The sequence below is a fragment of the Choloepus didactylus genome, chromosome 8 (genome assembly GCF_015220235.1).
Source record: "Choloepus didactylus isolate mChoDid1 chromosome 8, mChoDid1.pri, whole genome shotgun sequence".
NCBI classification, from domain to species: domain Eukaryota; kingdom Metazoa; phylum Chordata; class Mammalia; order Pilosa; family Megalonychidae; genus Choloepus; species Choloepus didactylus.
The window spans coordinates 111,624,768-111,646,154 of record NC_051314.1 but is presented as its reverse complement, the minus strand read 5'-3'; the positions used below and the strand labels follow the sequence as shown (position 1 = coordinate 111,646,154).

The following is a 21,387-nucleotide window of genomic DNA, read 5'->3' as shown; positions in this document are numbered from 1 at the left end:
TTCAGCCATCATTTCAGCAGACTGGGAGCCTCCCTACACAGCCCAGCAGCCCAGAACTGCCCTGGGGGGACGGCACTCACCTGTGACACAGCACAATCATCCCTCAACAGAGGACCCGGGGTGCACGGCCTGGAAGAGGGGCCCACTTGCAAGTCTCAGGAGCCATACGCCAATACCAAGGACTTGTGGGTCAGTGGCAGAGACAAACTGTGGCAGGACTGAACTGAAGGATTAGACTATTGCAGCAGCTTTAAAACTCTAGGATCACCAGGGAGATTTGATTGTTAGAGCCACACCCCCCCACCCTGACTGCCCAGAAACACGCCCCATATACAGGGCAGGCAACACCAACTACACACGCAAGCTTGGTACACCAATTGGACCCCACAAGACTCACTCCCCCACTCACCAAAAAGGCTAAGCAGGAGAGAACTGGCTTGTGGAGAACAGGTGGCTCGTGGACGCCACCTGCTGGTTAGTTAGAGAAAGTGTACTCCACGAAGCTGTAGATCTGATAAATTAGAGATAAGGACTTCAATTGGTCTACAAATCCTAAAAGAACCCTATCAAGTTCAGCAAATGCCACGAGGCCAAAAACAACAGAAAATTATAAAGCATATGAAAAAACCAGACGATATGGATAACCCAAGCCCAAGCACCCAAATCAAAAGCTCAGAAGAGACACAGCACCTAGAGCAGCTACTCAAAGAACTAAAGATGAACAATGAGACCATAGTACGGGAGACAAAGGAAATCAAGAAGACCCTAGAAGAGCATAAAGAAGACATTGCAAGACTAAATAAAAAAATGGATGATCTTATGGAAATTAAAGAAACTGTTGACCAAATTAAAAAGATTCTGGACACTCATAGTACAAGACTAGAGGAAGTTGAACAACGAATCAGTGACCTGGAAGATGACAGAATGGAAAATGAAAGCATAAAAGAAAGAATGGGGAAAAAAATTGAAAAACTTGAAATGGACCTCAGGGATATGATAGATAATATGAAACGTCCGAATATAAGACTCATTGGTGTCCCAGAAGGGGAAGAAAAGGGTAAAGGTCTAGGAAGAGTATTCAAAGAAATTGTTGGGGAAAACTTCCCAAATCTTCTAAACAACATAAATACACAAATCATAAATGCTCAGCGAACTCCAAATAGAATAAATCCAAATAAACCCACTCCGAGACATATACTGATCACACTGTCAAACACAGAAGAGAAGGAGCAAGTTCTGAAAGCAGCAAGAGAAAAGCAATTCACCACATACAAAGGAAACAGCATAAGACTAAGTAGTGACTACTCAGCAGCCACCACGGAGGCAAGAAGGCAGTGGCACGATATATTTAAAATTCTGAGTGAGAAAAATTTCCAGCCAAGAATACTTTATCCAGCAAAGCTCTCCTTCAAATTTGAGGGAGAGCTTAAATTTTTCACAGACAAACAAATGCTGAGAGAATTTGCTAACAAGAGACCTGCCCTACTGGAGATACTAAAGAGAGCCCTACAGACAGAGAAACAAAGAAAGGACAGAGAGACTTGGAGAAAGGTTCAGTACTAAAGAGATTCGGTATGGGTACAATAAAGGATATTAATAGACAGATGGGAAAAATATGACAAACATAAACCAAAGGATAAGATGGCTGATTCAAGAAATGCCTTCACGGTTATAACATTGAATGTAAATGGATTAAACTCCCCAATTAAAAGATATAGATTCGCAGAATGGATCAAAAAAAATGAACCATCAATATGTTGCATACAAGAGACTCATCTTAGACACAGGGACACAAAGAAACTGAAAGTGAAAGGATGGAAAAAAATATTTCATGCAAGCTACAGCCAAAAGAAAGCAGGTGTAGCAATATTAATCTCAGATAAAATAGACTTCAAATGCAGGGATGTTTTGAGAGACAAAGAAGGCCACTACATACTAATAAAAGGGGCAATTCAGCAAGAAGAAATAACAATCGTAAATGTCTATGCACCCAATCAAGGTGCCACAAAATACATGAGAGAAACACTGGCAAAACTAAAGGAAGCAATTGATGTTTCCACAATAATTGTGGGTGACTTCAACACATCACTCTCTCCTATAGATAGATCAACCAGACAGAAGACCAATAAGGAAATTGAAAACCTAAACAATCTGATAAATGAATTAGATTTAACAGACATCTACAGGACATTACATCCCAAATCACCAGGATACACATACTTTTCTAGTGCTCATGGAACTTTCTCCAGAATAGATCATATGCTGGGACATAAAACAAGCCTCAATAAATTTAAAAAGATTGAAATTATTCAAAGCACATTCTCTGACCACAATGGAATACAATTAGAAGTCAATAACCATCAGAGACTTAGAAAATTCACAAATACCTGGAGGTTAAACAACACACTCCTAAACAATCAGTGGGTTAAAGAAGAAATAGCAAGAGAAATTGCTAAATATATAGAGATGAATGAAAATGAGAACACAACATACCAAAACCTATGGGATGCAGCAAAAGCAGTGCTAAGGGGGAAATTTATAGCACTAAACGCATATATTAAAAAGCAAGAAAGAGCCAAAATCAAAGAACTAATGGATCAACTGAAGAAGCTAGAAAATGAACAGCAAACCAATCCTAAACCAAGTAGAAGAAAAGAAACAACAAGGATTAAAGCAGAAATAAATGACATAGAGAACAAAAAAACAATAGAGAGGATAAATATCACCAAAAGTTGGTTCTTTGAGAAGATCAACAAGATTGACAAGCCCCTAGCTAGACTGACAAAATCAAAAAGAGAGAAGACCCATATAAACAAAATAACGAATGAAAAAGGTGACATAACTGCAGATCCTGAAGAAATTAAAAAAATTATAAGAGGATACTATGAACAACTGTATGGCAACAAACTGGATAATGTAGAGGAAATGGACAGTTTCCTGGAAACATATGAACAACCTAGACTGACCAGAGAAGAAATAGAAGACCTCAACCAACCCATCACAAGCAAAGAGATCCAATCAGTCATCAAAAATCTTCCCACAAATAAATGCCCAGGGCCAGATGGCTTCACAGGGGAATTCTACCAAACTTTCCAGAAAGAACTGACACCAATCTTACTCAAACTCTTTCAAAACATTGAAGAAAATGGAACACTACCTAACTCATTTTATGAAGCTAACATCAATCTAATACGAAAACCAGGCAAAGATGCTACAAAAAAGGAAAACTACCGGCCAATCTCCCTAATGAATATAGATGCAAAAATCCTCAACAAATACTTGCAAATCGAATCCAAAGACACATTAAAAAAATCATACACCATGACCAAGTGGGGTTTATTCCAGGCATGCAAGGATGGTTCAACATAAGAAAATCAATCAATGTATTACAACACATTAACAAGTCAAAAGGGAAAAATCAATTGATCATCTCAATAGATGCTGAAAAAGCATTTGACAAAATCCAACATCCCTTTTTGATAAAAACACTTCAAAAGGTAGGAATTGAAGGAAACTTCCTCAACATGATAAAGAGCATATATGAAAAACCCACAGCCAGCATACTACTCAATGGTGAGAGACTGAAAGCCTTCCCTCTAAGATCAGGAACAAGACAAGGATGCCCGCTGTCACCACTGTTATTCAACATTGTGCTGGAAGTGCTAGCCAGGGCAATCCGGCAAGACAAAGAAATAAAAGGCATCCAAATTGGAAAATAAGAAGTAAAACTGTCATTGTTTGCAGATGATATGATCTTATATCTAGAAAACCCTGAGAAATCGACGATACAGCTACTAGAGCTAATAAACAAATTTAGCAAAGTAGTGGGATACAAGGTTAATGCACATAAGTCAGTAATGTTTCTATATGCTAGAAATGAACAAACTGAAGAGACACTCAAGAAAAAGATACCATTTTCAATAGCAACTAAAAAAATCAAGTACCTAGGAATAAACTTAACCAAAGATGTAAAAGACCTATACAAAGAAAACTACATAACTCTACTGAAAGAAATAGAAGGGGTCCTTAAAAGATGGAAAAATATTCCATGTTCATGGATAGGAAGACTAAATGTCATTAAGATGTCAATTCTACCCAAACTCATCTACAGATTCAATGCAATCCCAATCAAAATTCCAACAACCTACTTTGCAGACTTGGAAAAGCTAGTTATCAAATTTATTTGGAAAGGGAAGATGCCTCGAATTGCTAAAGACACTCTAAAAAAGAAAAACGAAGTGGGAGGACTTACACTCCCTGACTTTGAAGCTTATTATAAAAAGCCACAGTTGCCAAAACAGCATGGTACTGGCACAAAGATAGACATATAGATCAATGGAATCGAATTGAGAATTCGGAGATAGACCCTCAGATCTATGGCCGACTGATCTTTGATAAGGCCCCCAAAGTCACTGAACTGAGTCATAATGGTCTTTTCAACAAATGGGGCTGGGAGAGTTGGATATCCATATCCAAAAGAATGAAAGAGGACCCCTACCTCACCCCCTACACAAAAATTAACTCAAAATGGACCAAAGATCTCAATATAAAAGAAAGTACCATAAAACTCCTAGAAGATAATGTAGGAAAACATCTTCAAGACCTTGTATTAGGCGGCCACTTCCTAGACTTTACACCCAAAGCACAAGCAACAAAAGAGAAAATAGATAAATGGGAACTCCTCAAGCTTAGAAGTTTCTGCACCTCAAAGGAATTTCTCAAAAAGGTAAAGAGGCAGCCAACTCAATGGGAAAAAATTTTTGGAAACCATGTATCTGACAAAAGACTGATATCTTGCATATATAAAGAAATCCTACAACTCAATGACAATAGTACAGTCGGCCCAATTATAAAATGGGCAAAAGATATGAAAAGACAGTTCTCTGAAGAGGAAATACAAATGGCCAAGAAACACATGAAAAAATGTTCAGCTTCACTAGCTATTAGAGAGATGCAAATTAAGACCACAATGAGATACCATCTAACACCGGTTAGAATGGCTGCCATTAAACAAACAGGAAACTACAAATGCTGGAGGGGATGTGGAGAAATTGGAACTCTTATTCACTGTTGGTGGGACTGTATAATGGTTCAGCCACTCTGGAAGTCAGTCTGGCAGTTCCTTAGAAAACTAGATATAGAGTTACCATTCGATCCAGCGATTGCACTTCTCGGTATATACCCGGAAGATCGGAAAGCAGTGACACGAACAGATATCTGCACGCCAATGTTCATAGCAGCATTATTCACAATTGCCAAGAGATGGAAACAACCCAAATGTCCTTCAACAGATGAGTGGATAAATAAAATGTGGTATATACACACGATGGAATACTACGCGGCAGTAAGAAGGAACGATCTCGTGAAACATATGACAACATGGATGAACCTTGAAGACATAATGCTGAGTGAAATAAGCCAGGCACAAAAAGAGAAATATTATATGCTACCACTAACGTGAACTTTGAAAAATGTAAAACAAATGGCTTATAATGTAGAATGTAGGGGAACTAGCAATAGAGAGCAATTAAGGAAGGGGGAACAATAATCCAGGAAGAACAGATAAGCTATTTAACGTTCTGGGGATGCCGAGGAATGACTATGGTCTGTTAATTTCTGATGGATATAGTAGGAGCAAGTTCACAGAAATGTTGCTATATTAGGTAACTTTCTTGGGGTAAAGTAGGAACATGTTGGAAGTTAAGCAGTTATCTTAGGTTAGTTGTCTTTTTCTTACTCCCTTGTTATGGTCTCTTTGAAATGTTCTTTTATTGTATGTTTGTTTTCTTTTTAACTTTTTTTTTCATACAGTTGATTTAAAAAAGAAGGGAAAGTTAAAAAAAAAAAAAAAAGAAAAGAAAAACAAGGAAAAAAAGATGTAGTGCCCCCTTGAGGAGCCTGTGGAGAATGCAGGGGTATTCGCCTACCCCACCTCCATGGTTGCTAACATGACCACAGACATAGGGGACTGCTGGTTTGATGGGTTGAGCCCTCTACCACAGGTTTTACCCTTGGGAAGACAGTTGCTGCAAAGGAGAGGCTAGGCCTCCCTATGGTTGTGCCTAAGAGCCTCCTCCTGAATGCCTCTTTGTTGCTCAGATGTGGCCCTGTCTCCCTAGCTAAGCCAACTTGAAAGGTGAAATCACTGCCCTCCCCCCTATGTGGGATCAGACACCCAGGGGAGTGAATCTCCCTGGCAACGTGGAATATGACTCCCGGGGAGGAATGTAGACCTGGCATCGTGGGACGGAGAACATCTTCTTGACCAAAAGGGGGATGTGAAAGGAAATGAAATAAGCTTCAGTGGCAGAGAGAATCCAAAAGGAGCCGAGAGGTCACTCTGGTGGGCACTCTTATGCACACTTTAGACAACCCTTTTTAGGTTCTAAAGAATTGGGGTAGCTGGTGGTGGATACCTGAAACTATCAAACTACAACCCAGAACCCATGAATCTCGAAGACAGTTGTATAAAAATGTAGCTTATGAGGGGTGACAATGGGATTGGGAAAGCCATAAGGACCACACTCCACTTTGTCTAGTTTATGGATGGAGGAGTAGAAAAATAGGGGAAGGAAACAAACAGACAAAGGTACCCAGTGTTCTTTTTGACTTCAATTGCTCTTTTTCACTCTAATTATTATTCTTGTTATTTTTGTGTGTGTGCTAATGAAGGTGTCAGGGATTGATTTGGGTGATGAATGTACCACTATGTAATGGTACTGTAAACAATCGAAAGTACGATTTGTTTTGTATGACTGCGTGGTATGTGAATATATCTCAATAAAATGAAGATTAAAAAAAAAAAAAAAGACTAAGAAAAGACATTGGCCAAGGAATACGGAGCTTTATTTTGGATAGAAGGTGTTCCAGTTTGCTAAAGCTAGCAATATGCAAAATACCAGAAATGGATTGGCTTTTATAAAGGGGATTTATTAGGTTACAAATTTACAGTTCTATGACCATAAAAGTGTCCAAACTAAGGCGTCAACAAGAGGATACCTTCACTGAAGAAAGGCCAATTGCATCTGGAACACTTCTGTCAGCTGAGAAGGCACATGGCTGGCATTTGCTGGTCTTTTTCTCCCAGGTTCTAATTTCAAAATGGCTTTCTCCAAAATGTCTCTGGGCTTCTTTCTTTCTTAGCTTCTCTCTCTCAGCTCTTACACATCTTTGCATGTTCTCCTAGGGCATTTCTCTAAGCATCTGGGGGTCCTCAGCTTCTCCAGGGCAAACTCTGGGCTTCATCTCTTAGCATCTCCAAATGTCTTTCTGTCTGCATCTCCTAGCAACTGGGTCTGTGTTGACTCCTGAGCTCTTAAGGACTCCAGTAAACTAATCAAGCCCCACCTTGATGGGTGTGATCACACCTCCATGGACTAACTACATTGTTTAAACTTAGAATTGAACCTCAGAGCACAGCTTATCAGGGGAATGCTTATTGAAACGGTCCCTAGATTGTAAGCTCTTATAGCAGTCCCATCTATTCCTGAATTGTAATGGCTATCTCCAGATTCCGAGATGCTGATCTCTTTGTGTATAACCTGACTGATCCCTGGAAATTTGGGTATCTGTGTGACACCTGAAACTCAGAGCCAGAACTTAGCAGATATGAATGTCAGAATTAGCACATATAGCAACTGTTAAAAAAGCTGAAAAGATTCCAGACTTCAACTAGAGATATGAATGAAGCAGATGTGGTTAGGAGTAGGGCAATTTGGGCCAAAGCACGAAGGACAATAATGACTGCGTTTTAAAACTTCAAATTCATTGTGAGACCAAGGGAAGAGATGGTTAGTTGGTGCAAGATCTATATTTCCTAATCAATTTAATTCATACAGTCTGTTCAAATACCATAATTACATGGAACTTTTAACAGGAAGTGAGACCTGATAGGTTTGCATAGCTTAGTGTGAAACAGCGACACATCCCAAAGTAATTTGAACAGAGAATGAAAATATATATGCAGGGCCTCCCTGAGGAGCTGGGGGGAAATGCAGAGGTGTTGGGCTTTCTCACCTGGATTGTTGCTGATGTTCTCACAAACATTCAGGACTGGCGGTTTGAGGTGACGAGCACTCTATCATGCAACTTGCCCTTATGAAGCTCGTCACTGCAAAGGAGAGGCTAAAACTGCTTATAATTGTGCCTAAGAGTCCTCCCCTGAGTGCCTCTTTGTTGCTCAGATGTGGCCCTCTCTCTCTCTCTAACTAAGCCACCTCGACAGGTGAACTCACTGCCCTCTCCCCTACATGGGACCTGACTCCCAGGGGTGTAAATCTCCCTGGAAACACAGGATATGTCTCCCGGGGATGAATCTGGACCTGGCATTGTGGGATTGAGAACATCTTCTTGACCAAAAGCGGTATGCAAAATGAAACGAAATAAAGTGTCAGTGGCTGAGAGATTTCAAATGGAGTTAAGAGGTCACTCTGGTGGACATTCTTACGCACTCTATAGATAGCCCTTTTTAGGTTTTAATGCATTAGAATAGCTAGAAGTAAATACCTGAAACTATCAAACTGCAACCCAATAGCCTTGACTCTTGAAGATAATTCTATAGCAATGTAGATTACAAGGGGTGACAGTGTGATTGTGAAAGCCTTGTGGATCACACCCCCTTTATCCAGTATATGGATGGATGAGTAGAAAAATGGGGACAAAAACTGAAAAATAGGGTGGGGAGAAGTGATTTGGATGTTCTTTTTTACTTTTATTTTTTTTCTTATTTTTACTTTTTCTGGTACAAGGAAAATGTTGAAAAAATAGATTGGGGTGATGAATGCACAACTATATGATGGTACTGTGAACAACTGATTGTACACTTTGGATGATTGTACGGAATATGAATAAATCTCAATAAAATTGAATTTTTAAAAAAAAGGACCATCTCATTTTTCCACCTTACCATATCATATGGTGGGTACTCAGGTCCTTGTTTAGTATCTGCCTATGTATATAACTCTTTCAACTAAATTTGATCCTTTGTATCCTATCGCTCTTACCTTCTAAGATTCCCTCTTTTGGTTATCTGCTCTGCTCTTTATTCTACGTCATCAATTTCTTCTCTCTGATCATACCCCTCAGCATTCATGTCCTACAAATGGTTTCTTAGTTGTCAACAACAGAAACCAACAAACCTAGAAGAGGAATTTATTTAAAGGACACTGCAACCAGTGCTACCACTACCTCTAGCCCTAGATGCTAGTAAAGAATCGCCACTAGCATTGTAGTTTGTATTGTCCCAGAAACCCAATCTTAGTACCACCACCACTGTACCAGAAAGTGTTTCCCCTGACTCCCACTTTCTTCCAGGTTAACTTCAGATTACCCATCAGAGCAGCTACATCTGACTGGCGAAGCCTGTGTCATATGCCCATACCCTACCTGATAGAGAAACTAGAAGAGTGAGTATCTGAAATTTTCAGCTCGTACAATAGAAGGAAGACTCTGCCTCCCCACAAGATTCATAATTCCATAATTCATAATTTAGGGAATTTCAGGAATTCCTTAAAAAATACAAAAGAGTTCAGATGATACTGGAAGGCCAAAAAGAGTAACAACTTCCACCACACTCAAGTATCTTGAAAAACAAAACTAAACACAACAAAACTTCCCTAGACTCTGCCCCTCTTCAGTTTCTACCTCATATTTCCATTCCCCCTTCCAGCAAAATTTCTCAAAAAGCTTATCTATACTTGTCTTTATTTCCTCATAGCCTATTCACCTTCAACCTACTCTAATCTAGCTTCTGACTTCAAAATCCATCATATTTCCAAATCCAGTGGACAAGTCTTGGTCCTCATCTTACTCCATCTTTCAATGTTAATGGATAGTCTCCTGGCTTCCTTGGCACCATGGCCTCCTATAATTTCTTCTTTCTTTCTGATTGCTTCATCTCAGCCTCCTTTTCTGACTCTTCCTCTGCTCAGTCTCTGTGGGTCTGTTCTCATGTTTCTGTCCCTGTCTCTCCTCTCTAGCTCCATTCACTCCTAGCAATATTGAGTGGTCTCTCTCAATCCCATCCTTTTCAATCCTTAAGGGCTGATAATTTCTGCCTTTCAAAAATATCTATTAGCTAGTGACCTCGTCCCTGAACTCTATAGTTTTGCATCTCTAATTGCCTATTTTGCTCCTCTACCTGGATGTCTGATATCCATTCTAATTTTAATATGCCCAAAAGACAGTTCTTAATCTCCCTGTAGCATTTCCTTTTGAAGTCTCCCAAGTTTCAATAAATGGCTTCATCATTCATCTAGTTGTTAAAGCTAAAAACCTAAGAGGCATCCTTGATTTCTATCTTCTTCATACTATCACATCCTACTTCTCCACAAAGCCTATATTTTCTAATTCCAACATATATCCCAAATTCATTTACAGCTAGCCATCCTTGCTGGTACCACCCCAGTCTAGCTATCATCATCTTTTGCTTATAGTTGTGTTCCCATAGAACAGGCCCCTTTCTTCCTTTCCAGCCTCAGTTCAAAAAAACTCTCCCCTGACACCCACACAACTTTGGCTCCATTAGCCTCTTTCCTAGTTATCATATAAGTCAAGCTCTTTGCAGTCTCAATGTTTTATTTGTTGTTTTTCTCTTTTGCTGCTTGGAATTCCTGGAATATTAATTCCTTCCCCAGCTTATCCGTATCTGACTCTGTCTTATTGACTCTTCAATTTTTATCTTCCCTAAAGTAGCCCATCACTTACTCTATCACATCCTCTTGCTAACTTTCCTCTAAAATTTAAAACATTCTGAAATTATCTTACCAGTTAACCAGCTTAGAGTGTTTCGCCCCTGACTGGAAAGTAAGTTTGGTCAAAGCAGAGACCGTATCTTTTTCATTCATGGCTGTATTTTATGAACTAAAAGGAGGACTCTGACATATGGTCAACCTTCAATAAATATTTGTTAAATAATTGAATAGACGGATGAATAAGTGAATGATTGATGTCAAATTCCATCGAGATTCCTTAACCTTTTCATTTCTATCCGAGTGATTCATCTTTAGTCATCACTGATATCTTGATAGCTAGTTACCCAAGACATTTTCATGGTTTACCTAATTTTTTTCTGCCTGGGGCTATTGATCATTTTCTTTAATAACATTTTTTTAAGGATGCTTTATTAATTAGGAAGCTATTCCAGAAAAGCAAAGACAATGCTCGCTAATATATTCAGTATATCTCCCAGCTGATGTGGTCAGTATTTGAACAAATGATGTCCACACACGTCCTCGACTTCCTGCAATTGGCTCTCCTTAGAGGAGTCATCAAATCTTTTCAATCTCAAAGTCTGACAAGAAGTCCCTATGGACTCCCTAATTCATCCTGCAGATGGGGGAGGATTCCCTGGCACTAGACTTTAAAAGCCCCCGCTTCAGAACAAGATTGGAAAACTCAGACCTAAATTTAAGTTATTTCAGGGGTTGGGAAAGGAACAGAAGATGAAGGTAAGTAAAATTTTTATTCACTTAAGAGAACTATAGACATTTTAGCAATTTTCTATAAGCATTTTAAAGTCTAAAAGGTAATTGAAGAGCATACCATAAAGGTATCAGAATTGTTTAATTTTATGAAAAAATTCACTTAGTTCACCCAATTTCTCATTTGAATGAGAGAATGAAAGGACGTATTTCTAAACACTTTGTAAAATAAGGACTCTGAGGCTTCATTAGAAAATGGATTAGACAGAAAACACCCCCATATACTGAGTATTAAAACAGAACATAGTGAGAAAGAAAGAAGCAGAAGACCCTGTCGGCACAGAAATGATCCTCTTCCTGTTGGTTCATTGTTCCGTGTAGGGACTCCGAAGTCTGACGGCAACAACCTTGGCTCTTTTCCTGGTGTTTTCTTTCATAGGGAATTTCAGCAGCGCTCGGCAGGTAATCAAATGCAAAACGCAGGGCTCCTACATGGGATATGTGCCCACTTCTGCTTTTTCTTTTTTCTTTCTCTAATAGAGGACTGGGTTGCAAAGTCTTTCTAATTATTCTTCTTTCCGGGTTGTAGAGACTCTTTGAGAGAAGGAACTGGACTCCTCAAGCTATGCTCTACCTGAAGGGTGCACGTATGTTCCAAATACTTTGCTCTTTCTACAGCAATCATGGAAGACCTTTAGGGGTGCATGAATCTATGGGGTAGATGGAGAGTAAAGGGAAGAGACTAATATCGAGCCTGTTCCTGTAAATAACGGAGGCCGTCCTAGTCCGAGCTAATTAAGGAAAAGAGACCTGGGTTAGGGTGTGGGGGTGGGAGGACGCTCTCTAGTTGTTAGCAATCCTCCATCTAAACTGGAGCGCTGTTTCTTGGGGCAAATGAGGACTCTGGGTTTGCCTGGGAAACACCACACTGGTTCCTCCTGCACAGGAACTCCGCTCTAAAGCCCTCTCTGGGCGGCCGGCAGGGCGAAGGCGTGTGTGCGGAGTCTTCCTCCTGGTCTCCCCTGAGGCGCCTGGCTCAGCTTAGCGCATCTGGAGCGGGGACGCGCGCCAAGTCCCCGGAGCCGAGCAGCCCAGTGGGAACAGTGCCCAGGCGCAGCCCGCCGCCGCCGCCGCCGCCCCACCGCCACCGGGTTTGGGGACTGCGGGCTGCCGAGCGGCTCTAATTTAACCCCGGGCGGGCCCTGAGCAGCGTGTCTCTACCTTGCAGAGGGGCGCCGCTTCATCTCCGACCAGAGCCGGAGGAAGGACCTCTCCGACCGGCCGCCGCCGAGTGAGTGACCGAGGGCGTGAAGGGCCCGGCGGGAGTCCTAGAACAGGGAGGCACCGGCGGGGCGCGCTCCGCGCAGGCGCGAACGTAGGCGTCTTCCGGCCAGGAAGGACGCGGCTCCGGGACCGCCTGCAGATAGAGCCATACCCAGACCCGCCCAAGTTGGCCGCCGAGCGCCGGAGCTAGGATCTCGCTTCTCCCCGCACTAATGGTGGAAGGCGCGGAGGAGGTTGGGGCCGCGGCTCCCGGAGTTGACCCGGGTCGCAGCTGCTCAGAGGGGCCGCCTTCTGGCCCCGCGGGTGTGCAGAGGTTCCCCGGGAATTAGCGAGGCGCGCGGGCAAGGTCAGGGTTCCGCAACGAGGGTAAAGAGGAATAGAAAGAATCGTGCAACTGCCTTAGCTACCCTTTTATAACACTTTTATAAAAGTCCTTAACACTCTTTCTTGTTAAACTCTGTGGTGATGATGATAATGATGAAAATAGTGATGTACCTAGAAACTTCAAACGTATGCCTTTAGCAATTACATTACCAAGGTGGCTATCAAAGGGATAAAAACTAGAAATAGTTAAGAAATGGGGAACAATTAAGAATGGGGCCAGGGACTTATTTTTCATGCTAAACCTTTCAGTGTCATTGGATTAAAAAATAAAATACAACTAATTTGATAAAATATTAAAGTTAGAAACACTACAAATAAAAGGCATTTAAAAAAAAAAATACCAAATACCATGTTGAACGTGTAGTAGGTGCTTAACAAATGTGTGTTACGCGTAATTACACTGCAAGCTTGAAGAAGCTAATGTGCTTTCTGGGGGTAACATTCCCTACTTTAGTTACCTCCAAAATAAAGATTATGGTTTGTGTTAAATGAGGACTGTTTTTCTTCTGTCAACTTAGATTTGAAATAATTTTGAATATTTAGCAGATTTGCAGTCTTAATTACCAAGAATCTAATTCATTATTATCTCAAACGTGCTTTAGAAGGAATAAGAGAGAAGTAGTCTAGGACCCAAGCAAGATCACATCTAAACCTTTCTGTTCAAAGAGATAGCATTTTAAGCTGTAAGAGAGAAATTTCTCATGGACTTTTTATTTTAATCCTCCTTGTTTTCATGAAATTTCTCTAGTGTATAGTTTAAATTCTCTTCCATACCCTGTAAAACATTGCACAACCAAATATTTATTAGCACTTTCAAAGGGAAGAGTGAAATGTTTTATTTTATAAAAATCAGTCTCCTCTGTAAGGGGACTTTGGCTTAGGGATTGAAAATGTACTTCATAGAAGTTTTCCTAGGAATATGGTAAACTATAACAGGATTTTTCTGTATGATGCTTAAATGCTAATAGAAACTGTGTACATTTTTTGTTTCTCCAGAAAGGCGTAGCCCATATTCCCAACCACTAACTCTTCCAGAGGCAGCAGCCCTGTTACTGGCTTCTTGGCAAAAGCCACAAGAAAGGTACAAGTATGGTGAAACTCTTCCAATTGCAGGACAGAGACGCTTTGCTTACTTTTAGGATTCTGTGTTGAATGGAACAAAGTTGCCTTTATTTATTCAGATTTTTAAAACTATGTTGCCTCCTCCAACTCAGAAATTCACAGTGATGTTTATTATATAAAGATCAGTATACATTTCACTAATGACTCCCAAAGATACAAAAACATTTCTTGGTGAGACTGGAGAATTTTATATGAATTTCACAATCTGTAGCTTATTAAAACTTTTATTTCTCATGTTAGAAGTTGAAAACATGGAATAATAAGTTCCAAGAACTGAGAGAGCTAAAAATCCAACTTTCTATTTTATAGTTGAAGAAACTGAGGCGAAAGAGGTTAAATAATCACAAATCCAATTACTTGTTTTGAGAGGTTAAAAGAAATGAAACTGCTGAAAATTAACCATCTTTTACTTACAAACACAGTGGTTGCATATGTTTCACCCTAATAGATAGGGGCCTATTCTGAGTCTAAGCCTGTGTAATTTTGACTACTGTGTGTAGTTCTTCTATACCAGGATTAGGTATAATCTTCAAATGGAAATACTATCCAAGTAGCATTAAAGCTACTAGTTGAATTAAAGAACCTCGTTAACTGATCAGCCAGGGCTTTGAAGCCTCACAGGCCTGGGTTCAAATCTTGGCTCTGCTGCTTCCTAGCTGGCTGACCGTGAGCCTCATTGGTAAAATGATACCCATGTGCAGGGTTGCTATGAGAGCCAAATGTAACCAGGGATGTAATTTTTATTACTATTAAGAATGGAAGTCATCAAGGTGTAATAAATAGACCTAGAATATTACTTCTCAAAAATTGTAATGATGCCATATTTATGACATAATTCAAATATTAAAATGTGTAATATAATGTAGTGAGTGGTCTGATAGTCAAAGCATATGCTGCTGGCTTAGTGCTCTGACATTTGTGCTAATGGAGAAGGTACATGTGCCTGTACCTAGTATTGGACAGACAATGTGGAAGAAGGGAAAAGAGCAGGAGGTACTTTCCAGCATCAAGCTGATAGCTTCTGTTGTGGAAAAAAAAAAAAAAAAACACCCTGTGAGAGACAAATGGAAGAGAGTGGGATAAAGATGTTTTTTGAACTCAAAGTAAGGCCAGGGCTAATGTGGGAGATGAGGTAGGGTTATATTCCTTAATTCAGCAGATAAATATTTATGCCCACTAGATGCCAGGCACCATCATGGGCAGCGAAGGGAGCTGATGAGAGACATCAAGAATGAGAATGGCACAGACAGTGAATATATAGGGTGAACAGCCAGTGCAATAGCAGAACATAGGATTGGGGGTGGGCTACTACTAGTACTAGCTAATATTTTGAGTGTTATTATACTGCAGCGGGCCAGGCATGGTTCTAAGCACTTGATATGGCTTTATAAGTTAAATCGTTACAATAAGCCTGGGAGGGGGGCACTTCTGTTATCTACACTTTACAGATGAGGGAACAGAGGCACAGAGAGATTAAGTAACTTGCCCCTCATCATAGCAGGCACATGGTGAAACTGGGATAAAGACCAGAAGGAATAAAATGCCCTGTGGATTTTCAGCACAAAGATGACATGGTGAAGGAAGATGAGTCTGGTTTGGTGCATAGGAAATAAGAGTAATAACAATAATTAAAACAACTGAGCACCTACTATGTGTCAGGTATTATTGCTAACCTTTATAGCTCAGAAAGCTGAGCCTTAAAGAGGTATATTTACTTGCCTTAGGTCACACAGTAAGATATTGGGATTCTAGCTCAGGTTCAGGTGACTCCGTAGCTCTTTCAATTATGCCATGACACCTCCCAATGGACCATGTTGAAGAAGAGAGGCTAGAGTGGGGACACCAGTAGGAAACAAAGAAAATAATAAGTGATGAGGTGCAGTTAGACAATGGGAATGGATGGAGAGATTCTACAGTATGCTGAAAGGGATGAGATAAGATGGGTATAATTTTTAGCTAAATGGATAAAAGCGAATGTGCAGTTCAACACAATTTTCAAAGTGTGAGACTGAAATTGTGATGCCAATGATAAAGAATGAGAATTTCTGCAGATAAAGAGATAGGTTCACTTCAAGGAGACAGACATTCTAGGTTTTAAAAAGTGTTTAAGTCAGTTCTCCTCTATCCGTTTAGGGACTGTCACATCTGATTTACCCAAAGAGCTTGCTGAAAAAAGAGATTTCTTGGCCTTGGGCTCAGGGATTCTGATTCTGAGCGAAGTCCCAGAATCTATAACCTTAAGAAGCTCCCCCAAGTTATTCTGATGATCAGTCAGGTTTGGGGACAATTGGAAATTCAGAGCCAGTGAACAAAATTGAAACCATGAGAATGGAGATCTCTCCTAGGGCTTAGACTTAGTGGTAGGAGGGCAGATAGCAAAGGATTTCCCTCAGAGAATAACCAGTGATCAAGGGAACTGGGAGGAAATAGTGTCAGTGAAGGGTTGTTAAAAGGAGTAGGCGAAAGTAAAGAGGAGAACCAAAATAAGAGTATCCAAGAAGTCAAGGATAGAATGTTTTACTAAGGGAGTGATCAGCAGCATCAAATATAGCAGAATAGTTATTTTAAAAATCAAGGGGAAAGGAAGATTGTATTTAAAGTGTTTCACAAGACTCCCCCCTGCCTCTGCCCAATGACATGCTTTGTTGCTGCTTTGCCCCTTCTGAAACAATTTTCAAAGGGAATTTGAAACAAGAAGGTAAAAACTCAGACTTAAGAAAAAACAGGTACTAGGGTACTGGATAGTTCGCATGGCTCTCTCATTTTCAGAACTCTTTCAATTAAGGAACATAAGAAATAGTTGAATAGTGGGAAAAGGATGATGCATCCCAGGTGATTGTTTTTAGAATCATGATTTAGAACACTTACCCATTTTTGAAGTCAGTACGGGGAGAACACAGGTAGAGATTGGTTGATAGTGTAGTTGAAGATTTGATGGTTGGGAAGATGTGCAGAACCAGAAAGGAAAGTGAGCTAGAATGGAAAAGGAAGAGCTAATTTTAAAGAGGAAGAGGAATATCTTCAATGGAAATTTTAGGGAAGGATGTGACTATTGGTCTCCATTTAAATTCTTTTTTTGGAAAATAAATATTTTTTAATTATTGAAATTTCCTAAGTGACTGGTCTCTGATATGAAATGAAAAAGCAAAATTTTATTAATCTAAATTGGAATAACAATTTGAATTCCCATATGATATATTAACCATTGGCCTCTTTAGTATTTCCATTCTAAAGTCTCTAGGTATTATTTGGAAGGCTTTTAGTTTATTCAAGGGATTTCTATTTCAGTGGAGTTTTTACAGGATACATTTCTTGTATTTTTTTTTCTTTCCCTTTGAAAAGCAACCCATTATCTACAGCATTACTAAATGTGCCAGCAATTCAGGTTAAAATGTAATCCAGGCATTCAAATTATATTGCAACTAACTGAGGGAATGTGGTTTTATGTAGAGATGATCTTGTTGAAAATGAGGGGATGCATTTTGCCTCTGACCACTCCTTCTCCCTATCTCATCATAGGTTTTAGCTGTTCCACCTTCTTCTTGGAGTCCCAGGTACCTGGTCTAGTCTGCGATTTGGCAACCCCCCACCCCCACCCCTTAACTGTGGACCTCATGCTCTAAAGCTTTGCGATCCCATTCACCTAACAAGTGTCCTTTCTTTTTTTCTCTCAGTTCTTTCCAAGAAGTCTAGCTCACCTAATACAGAAATATTTACAAATGTGTTCCTATGTCATCTTTCCCAAGTAATATGCATTTTAACAGGAAATTTATAGAGACAGTACCTTGATATAAATTAATGGTCCTAATGGTGGGTATTTTCGACATGAAACATTCTTATCCAAGCGAGATTTGTGGCCCTTTCAGATTTCTACCAAACATACCACACTGCAGTTTCATCCCTTAGGGAGATTCAGATGTGAAATGAGAAAACACTAATGTGTCTCAAGCTGAGAGGAAAAATTTTAAAACCTAATCAGTCCAAACTCATTTTTTTTTAATAATTTTCAGTAGCAGAGTGCACAATATAATGTAATTTAGAGGGCTAAATATTTATTTCCCAAGGTTCTCTTCATCTTGCCTTTTCTTCTTAAAAATGCAGGATGTGTTTTTATTTTATGTATTTTTTTTCCTTACAGCTGGAGAAGAAAACTTTGAGCAACCAGATTCTTGGAAGACAGTCTGCTAAGCTGGTGAAAATATACCAAATTGTATTCAATTACAGTTGTATTCTTGTTGAAAACATGAACCATGTGAATAAAGCCCTTAGACCCTTTTACACCATTTGTAATCTTAGGAACATACATAACTAATTTGATTCTTTTAGAAGCAAAGGCAGTGTAGACTTCTTAGCTGAGACTATCATTGCTTTCTTTCATTGCTTGATGTTCTGTTTAGATCACCTTGTGTCATACTTTTGAATTTTTTAGAGCATTTAAGATTATAAGGCTGAAAACTCTTTTGAGTGTTCTTTCTTTTTGTTACAATCAGTGGCTTTCTTGATCTGATTTCGTTGTTGTTGTTGTTGTTTTCCATTCTGTTACCCGCTTGCATTTTTTTTTTTTTATTCCGCAGTCATTCTCCCCCTCTTTCCCCCTTTTTCCCACCCAAGCAGGGTAAGGGTGAGGGAAGTGCATGGCAGGATGGGAAAGAGGATAGTTCAGTTCTCTCCGTAGTTCATCCGGGAGAGATAAGTTGGTAAGCAGAGAGATGGCAATGGGGTAGGAAAGAGAAATAAAGAGTGTATAAATTGGAAAGATAGAACAAAATGGTCCTTTGCAGAGACAACAGGTGAAGCTGGAGCTGAAGAAAGTTTGCTAAAGATCCACAGCTGGGAACTCCCCATATGCTTTTCCAGGATCTCCCCAAATGCAATTTAGAAACATGGATCTAATAGCGACTCAAAATAAGCAATGCAGACACACTATACTATGTTTATATTGTACAAAGGGAACAACTGTACTGTAGAGTTAACCAATTTCCATGGCTAATACACTCAACAGACTCAAGACATTGCTTACACCAGTTGTCTAGAGCTCTAAGTTTTATCTGACATCATAAAGTTACATAAAAGTTATCCTGATAACAGAAATGCATGGTAATATGCCTAATTAACTCCTTTTCTGAGTCAACTTGGGTTCAATACCATCTGAAAAAATGTTCATGCATATACCTACAGATACATACAGCAAGCATAATAATTTATTTTTTTCTGAATTAAAATATGGCCACCATGTTAATTATTTTTGACCTAATTAATTCAGAGTTGTTAACGATGCATGTCATAAATGGAAAGTACTGTTAATTCATGCTAACTATCTTTGGTATATTGTCATTAATTAGAAGCTAAAGAATATCTTTATGTGAATGTCTCTGAAACTTGGAATTACAGTTTTACTGGTTAAGAAGCCAAAACTCTGCTTATAAAATTTGTTTGTATCTTGTTTCATAATCGAATAATGAAACTATATTCCAGATAATGTAGCAATGATTTCTGCTAAAAATAATATACTAGCATTAAAAATCTATGTGGCATTATAATACACACCTGTCATTAATCATGAGTTGCACTTTTGATTATAAACTGGGATTTACTAGACTGTGCATATGTCCAATATTATGAGAGTTATTTTCGTTTACTCATCTGACATAAATTTGTACATCTTGTCTATTTAAGTATTATGTCTATTCCAATAACATTTTAAAAAAATCTATCTTATTAAATAATTCCTTCATCATCTATGTAGAACAGTTTCTCAAATCTCAAGTATTTCATACTAAAACTGAGTTTTTTTAAGCTACTGGAATAACCAAAGCTGTTAAAATAATATCAGTTCTAAGTATTATAGACACTGAGTTCCTTGATGCTCTGTGCAGCTGTGCTGATTAATCACAAAGGACCCTATCCTCAATTAGTTGTTATTTTTTTTTTAATCTTTCTAAGGGTGTCTTTGCAAATCTCTTTATTTCTATCTTTTTCAGAGCTGAAATTAGCAAGAAATCAGAGATCAAAAAAAATTTTCACATTGTTTGGCTTTTGTTTCAAAATCGGGAACTGTCTGCCTCCAATGCATATACATGTACTGGAACAACCCACCTCCAGATTGGACTTTTCAGCCACTTTCAGCACACTTCCAATTACTGCTTTCCTCATTGCCCCTAAATCCTATCTTCTTTGTGGTCGTCTGGCTTCCAGCCTGGGATCTCAGTTTTTCTTTCTTTCTCTGGGTTTCTGGGGTGCCTTCCCCCCCCCGCCCAACATCACCATGTGATCCTGGTGGTGGCGAAAGGGAGGCAAAGAGGTAAAGAGGTCCTGGGATGTTAAAATCAATCTCCAGCTAACATTTCTTCTTTACCTGGTGATAACAAATGAAAGCCTATATCCCAGCCACCTTGTGTTACATTATATTACCTTGGCCTCAGGAGAAAGAGGAGATGGGAAGTATGCTCATGTGTCAGCTTGGCTAGGTTATGGGGTCCAGTTGTTTGGTCAAGAAAGCACTGGCTTGATTGTTCCCTTGAGAGGGCATTTCATGAAAATCATGAGTCAGCTGATTGCATCTATGGCTGGTTACATCTACCATCAACAAAGGAGATTTGCCTTCAGCAATGAGAGAAGTCTCATCCACTCAGTTGAAGGTCTTAAAGGGAGAACTGATGATTTCAGAAGTCAGAAAGAAGAATTTCTATCTCTACTTTAGCCAGCCAGCTTCTCCTAGATAATTCATCAAAATCTTCACTGTAGTTCCCAACTTGTGCCCTGCCCTACAGAATTCGGACTTGACCAGTTCCCACAGTCTTGTGAGCCAGTTCCTAAAATAAATCTTATAATATTGCATACATATATATGCTGTCAGTTCTGTTGCTCTGGAGAACCCTGATCAATAAAGAAGGTAACCTATAAATTCCTTAAGGAAGAGTTCATTTCTAATTTGATTTAATTCTCATAGCCAGCATGTGAAGTGGGCATTTATATCACCCATGTTACTTCATATAAATTTGGGCTTACCCTATGAAGTCTCTTTGTCTCCCCAAGTAGACTTGACCAGCTCCTCTTCCAGTTCCCCTTTATCCTGGAGAACTAAAAGAATAGCACTTGTACCATTTTATATTCTCATCTATGGAAAACTGACCAAATTTTTGAGAAAGGCTTTCCATTTTAAACAATAGGAAAATTG

At 39.4% G+C, this 21,387-nt stretch overlaps 1 protein-coding gene across 1 annotated transcript; it reads left to right on the top strand.

Annotated features, from left to right (window-relative positions):
- Nucleotides 1–11,441: 11,441 nt before the first annotated feature.
- SPX (spexin hormone) lies at nt 11,442–19,897 on the top strand. Its single transcript, XM_037847488.1, is given in 6 exon segments — nt 11,442–11,447; nt 11,802–11,882; nt 12,010–12,067; nt 12,649–12,711; nt 14,085–14,169; nt 18,349–19,897. Coding segments are annotated over 6 exon segments (351 nt in total). The 3' UTR covers nt 18,407–19,897.
- Nucleotides 19,898–21,387: the final 1,490 nt, after the last annotated feature.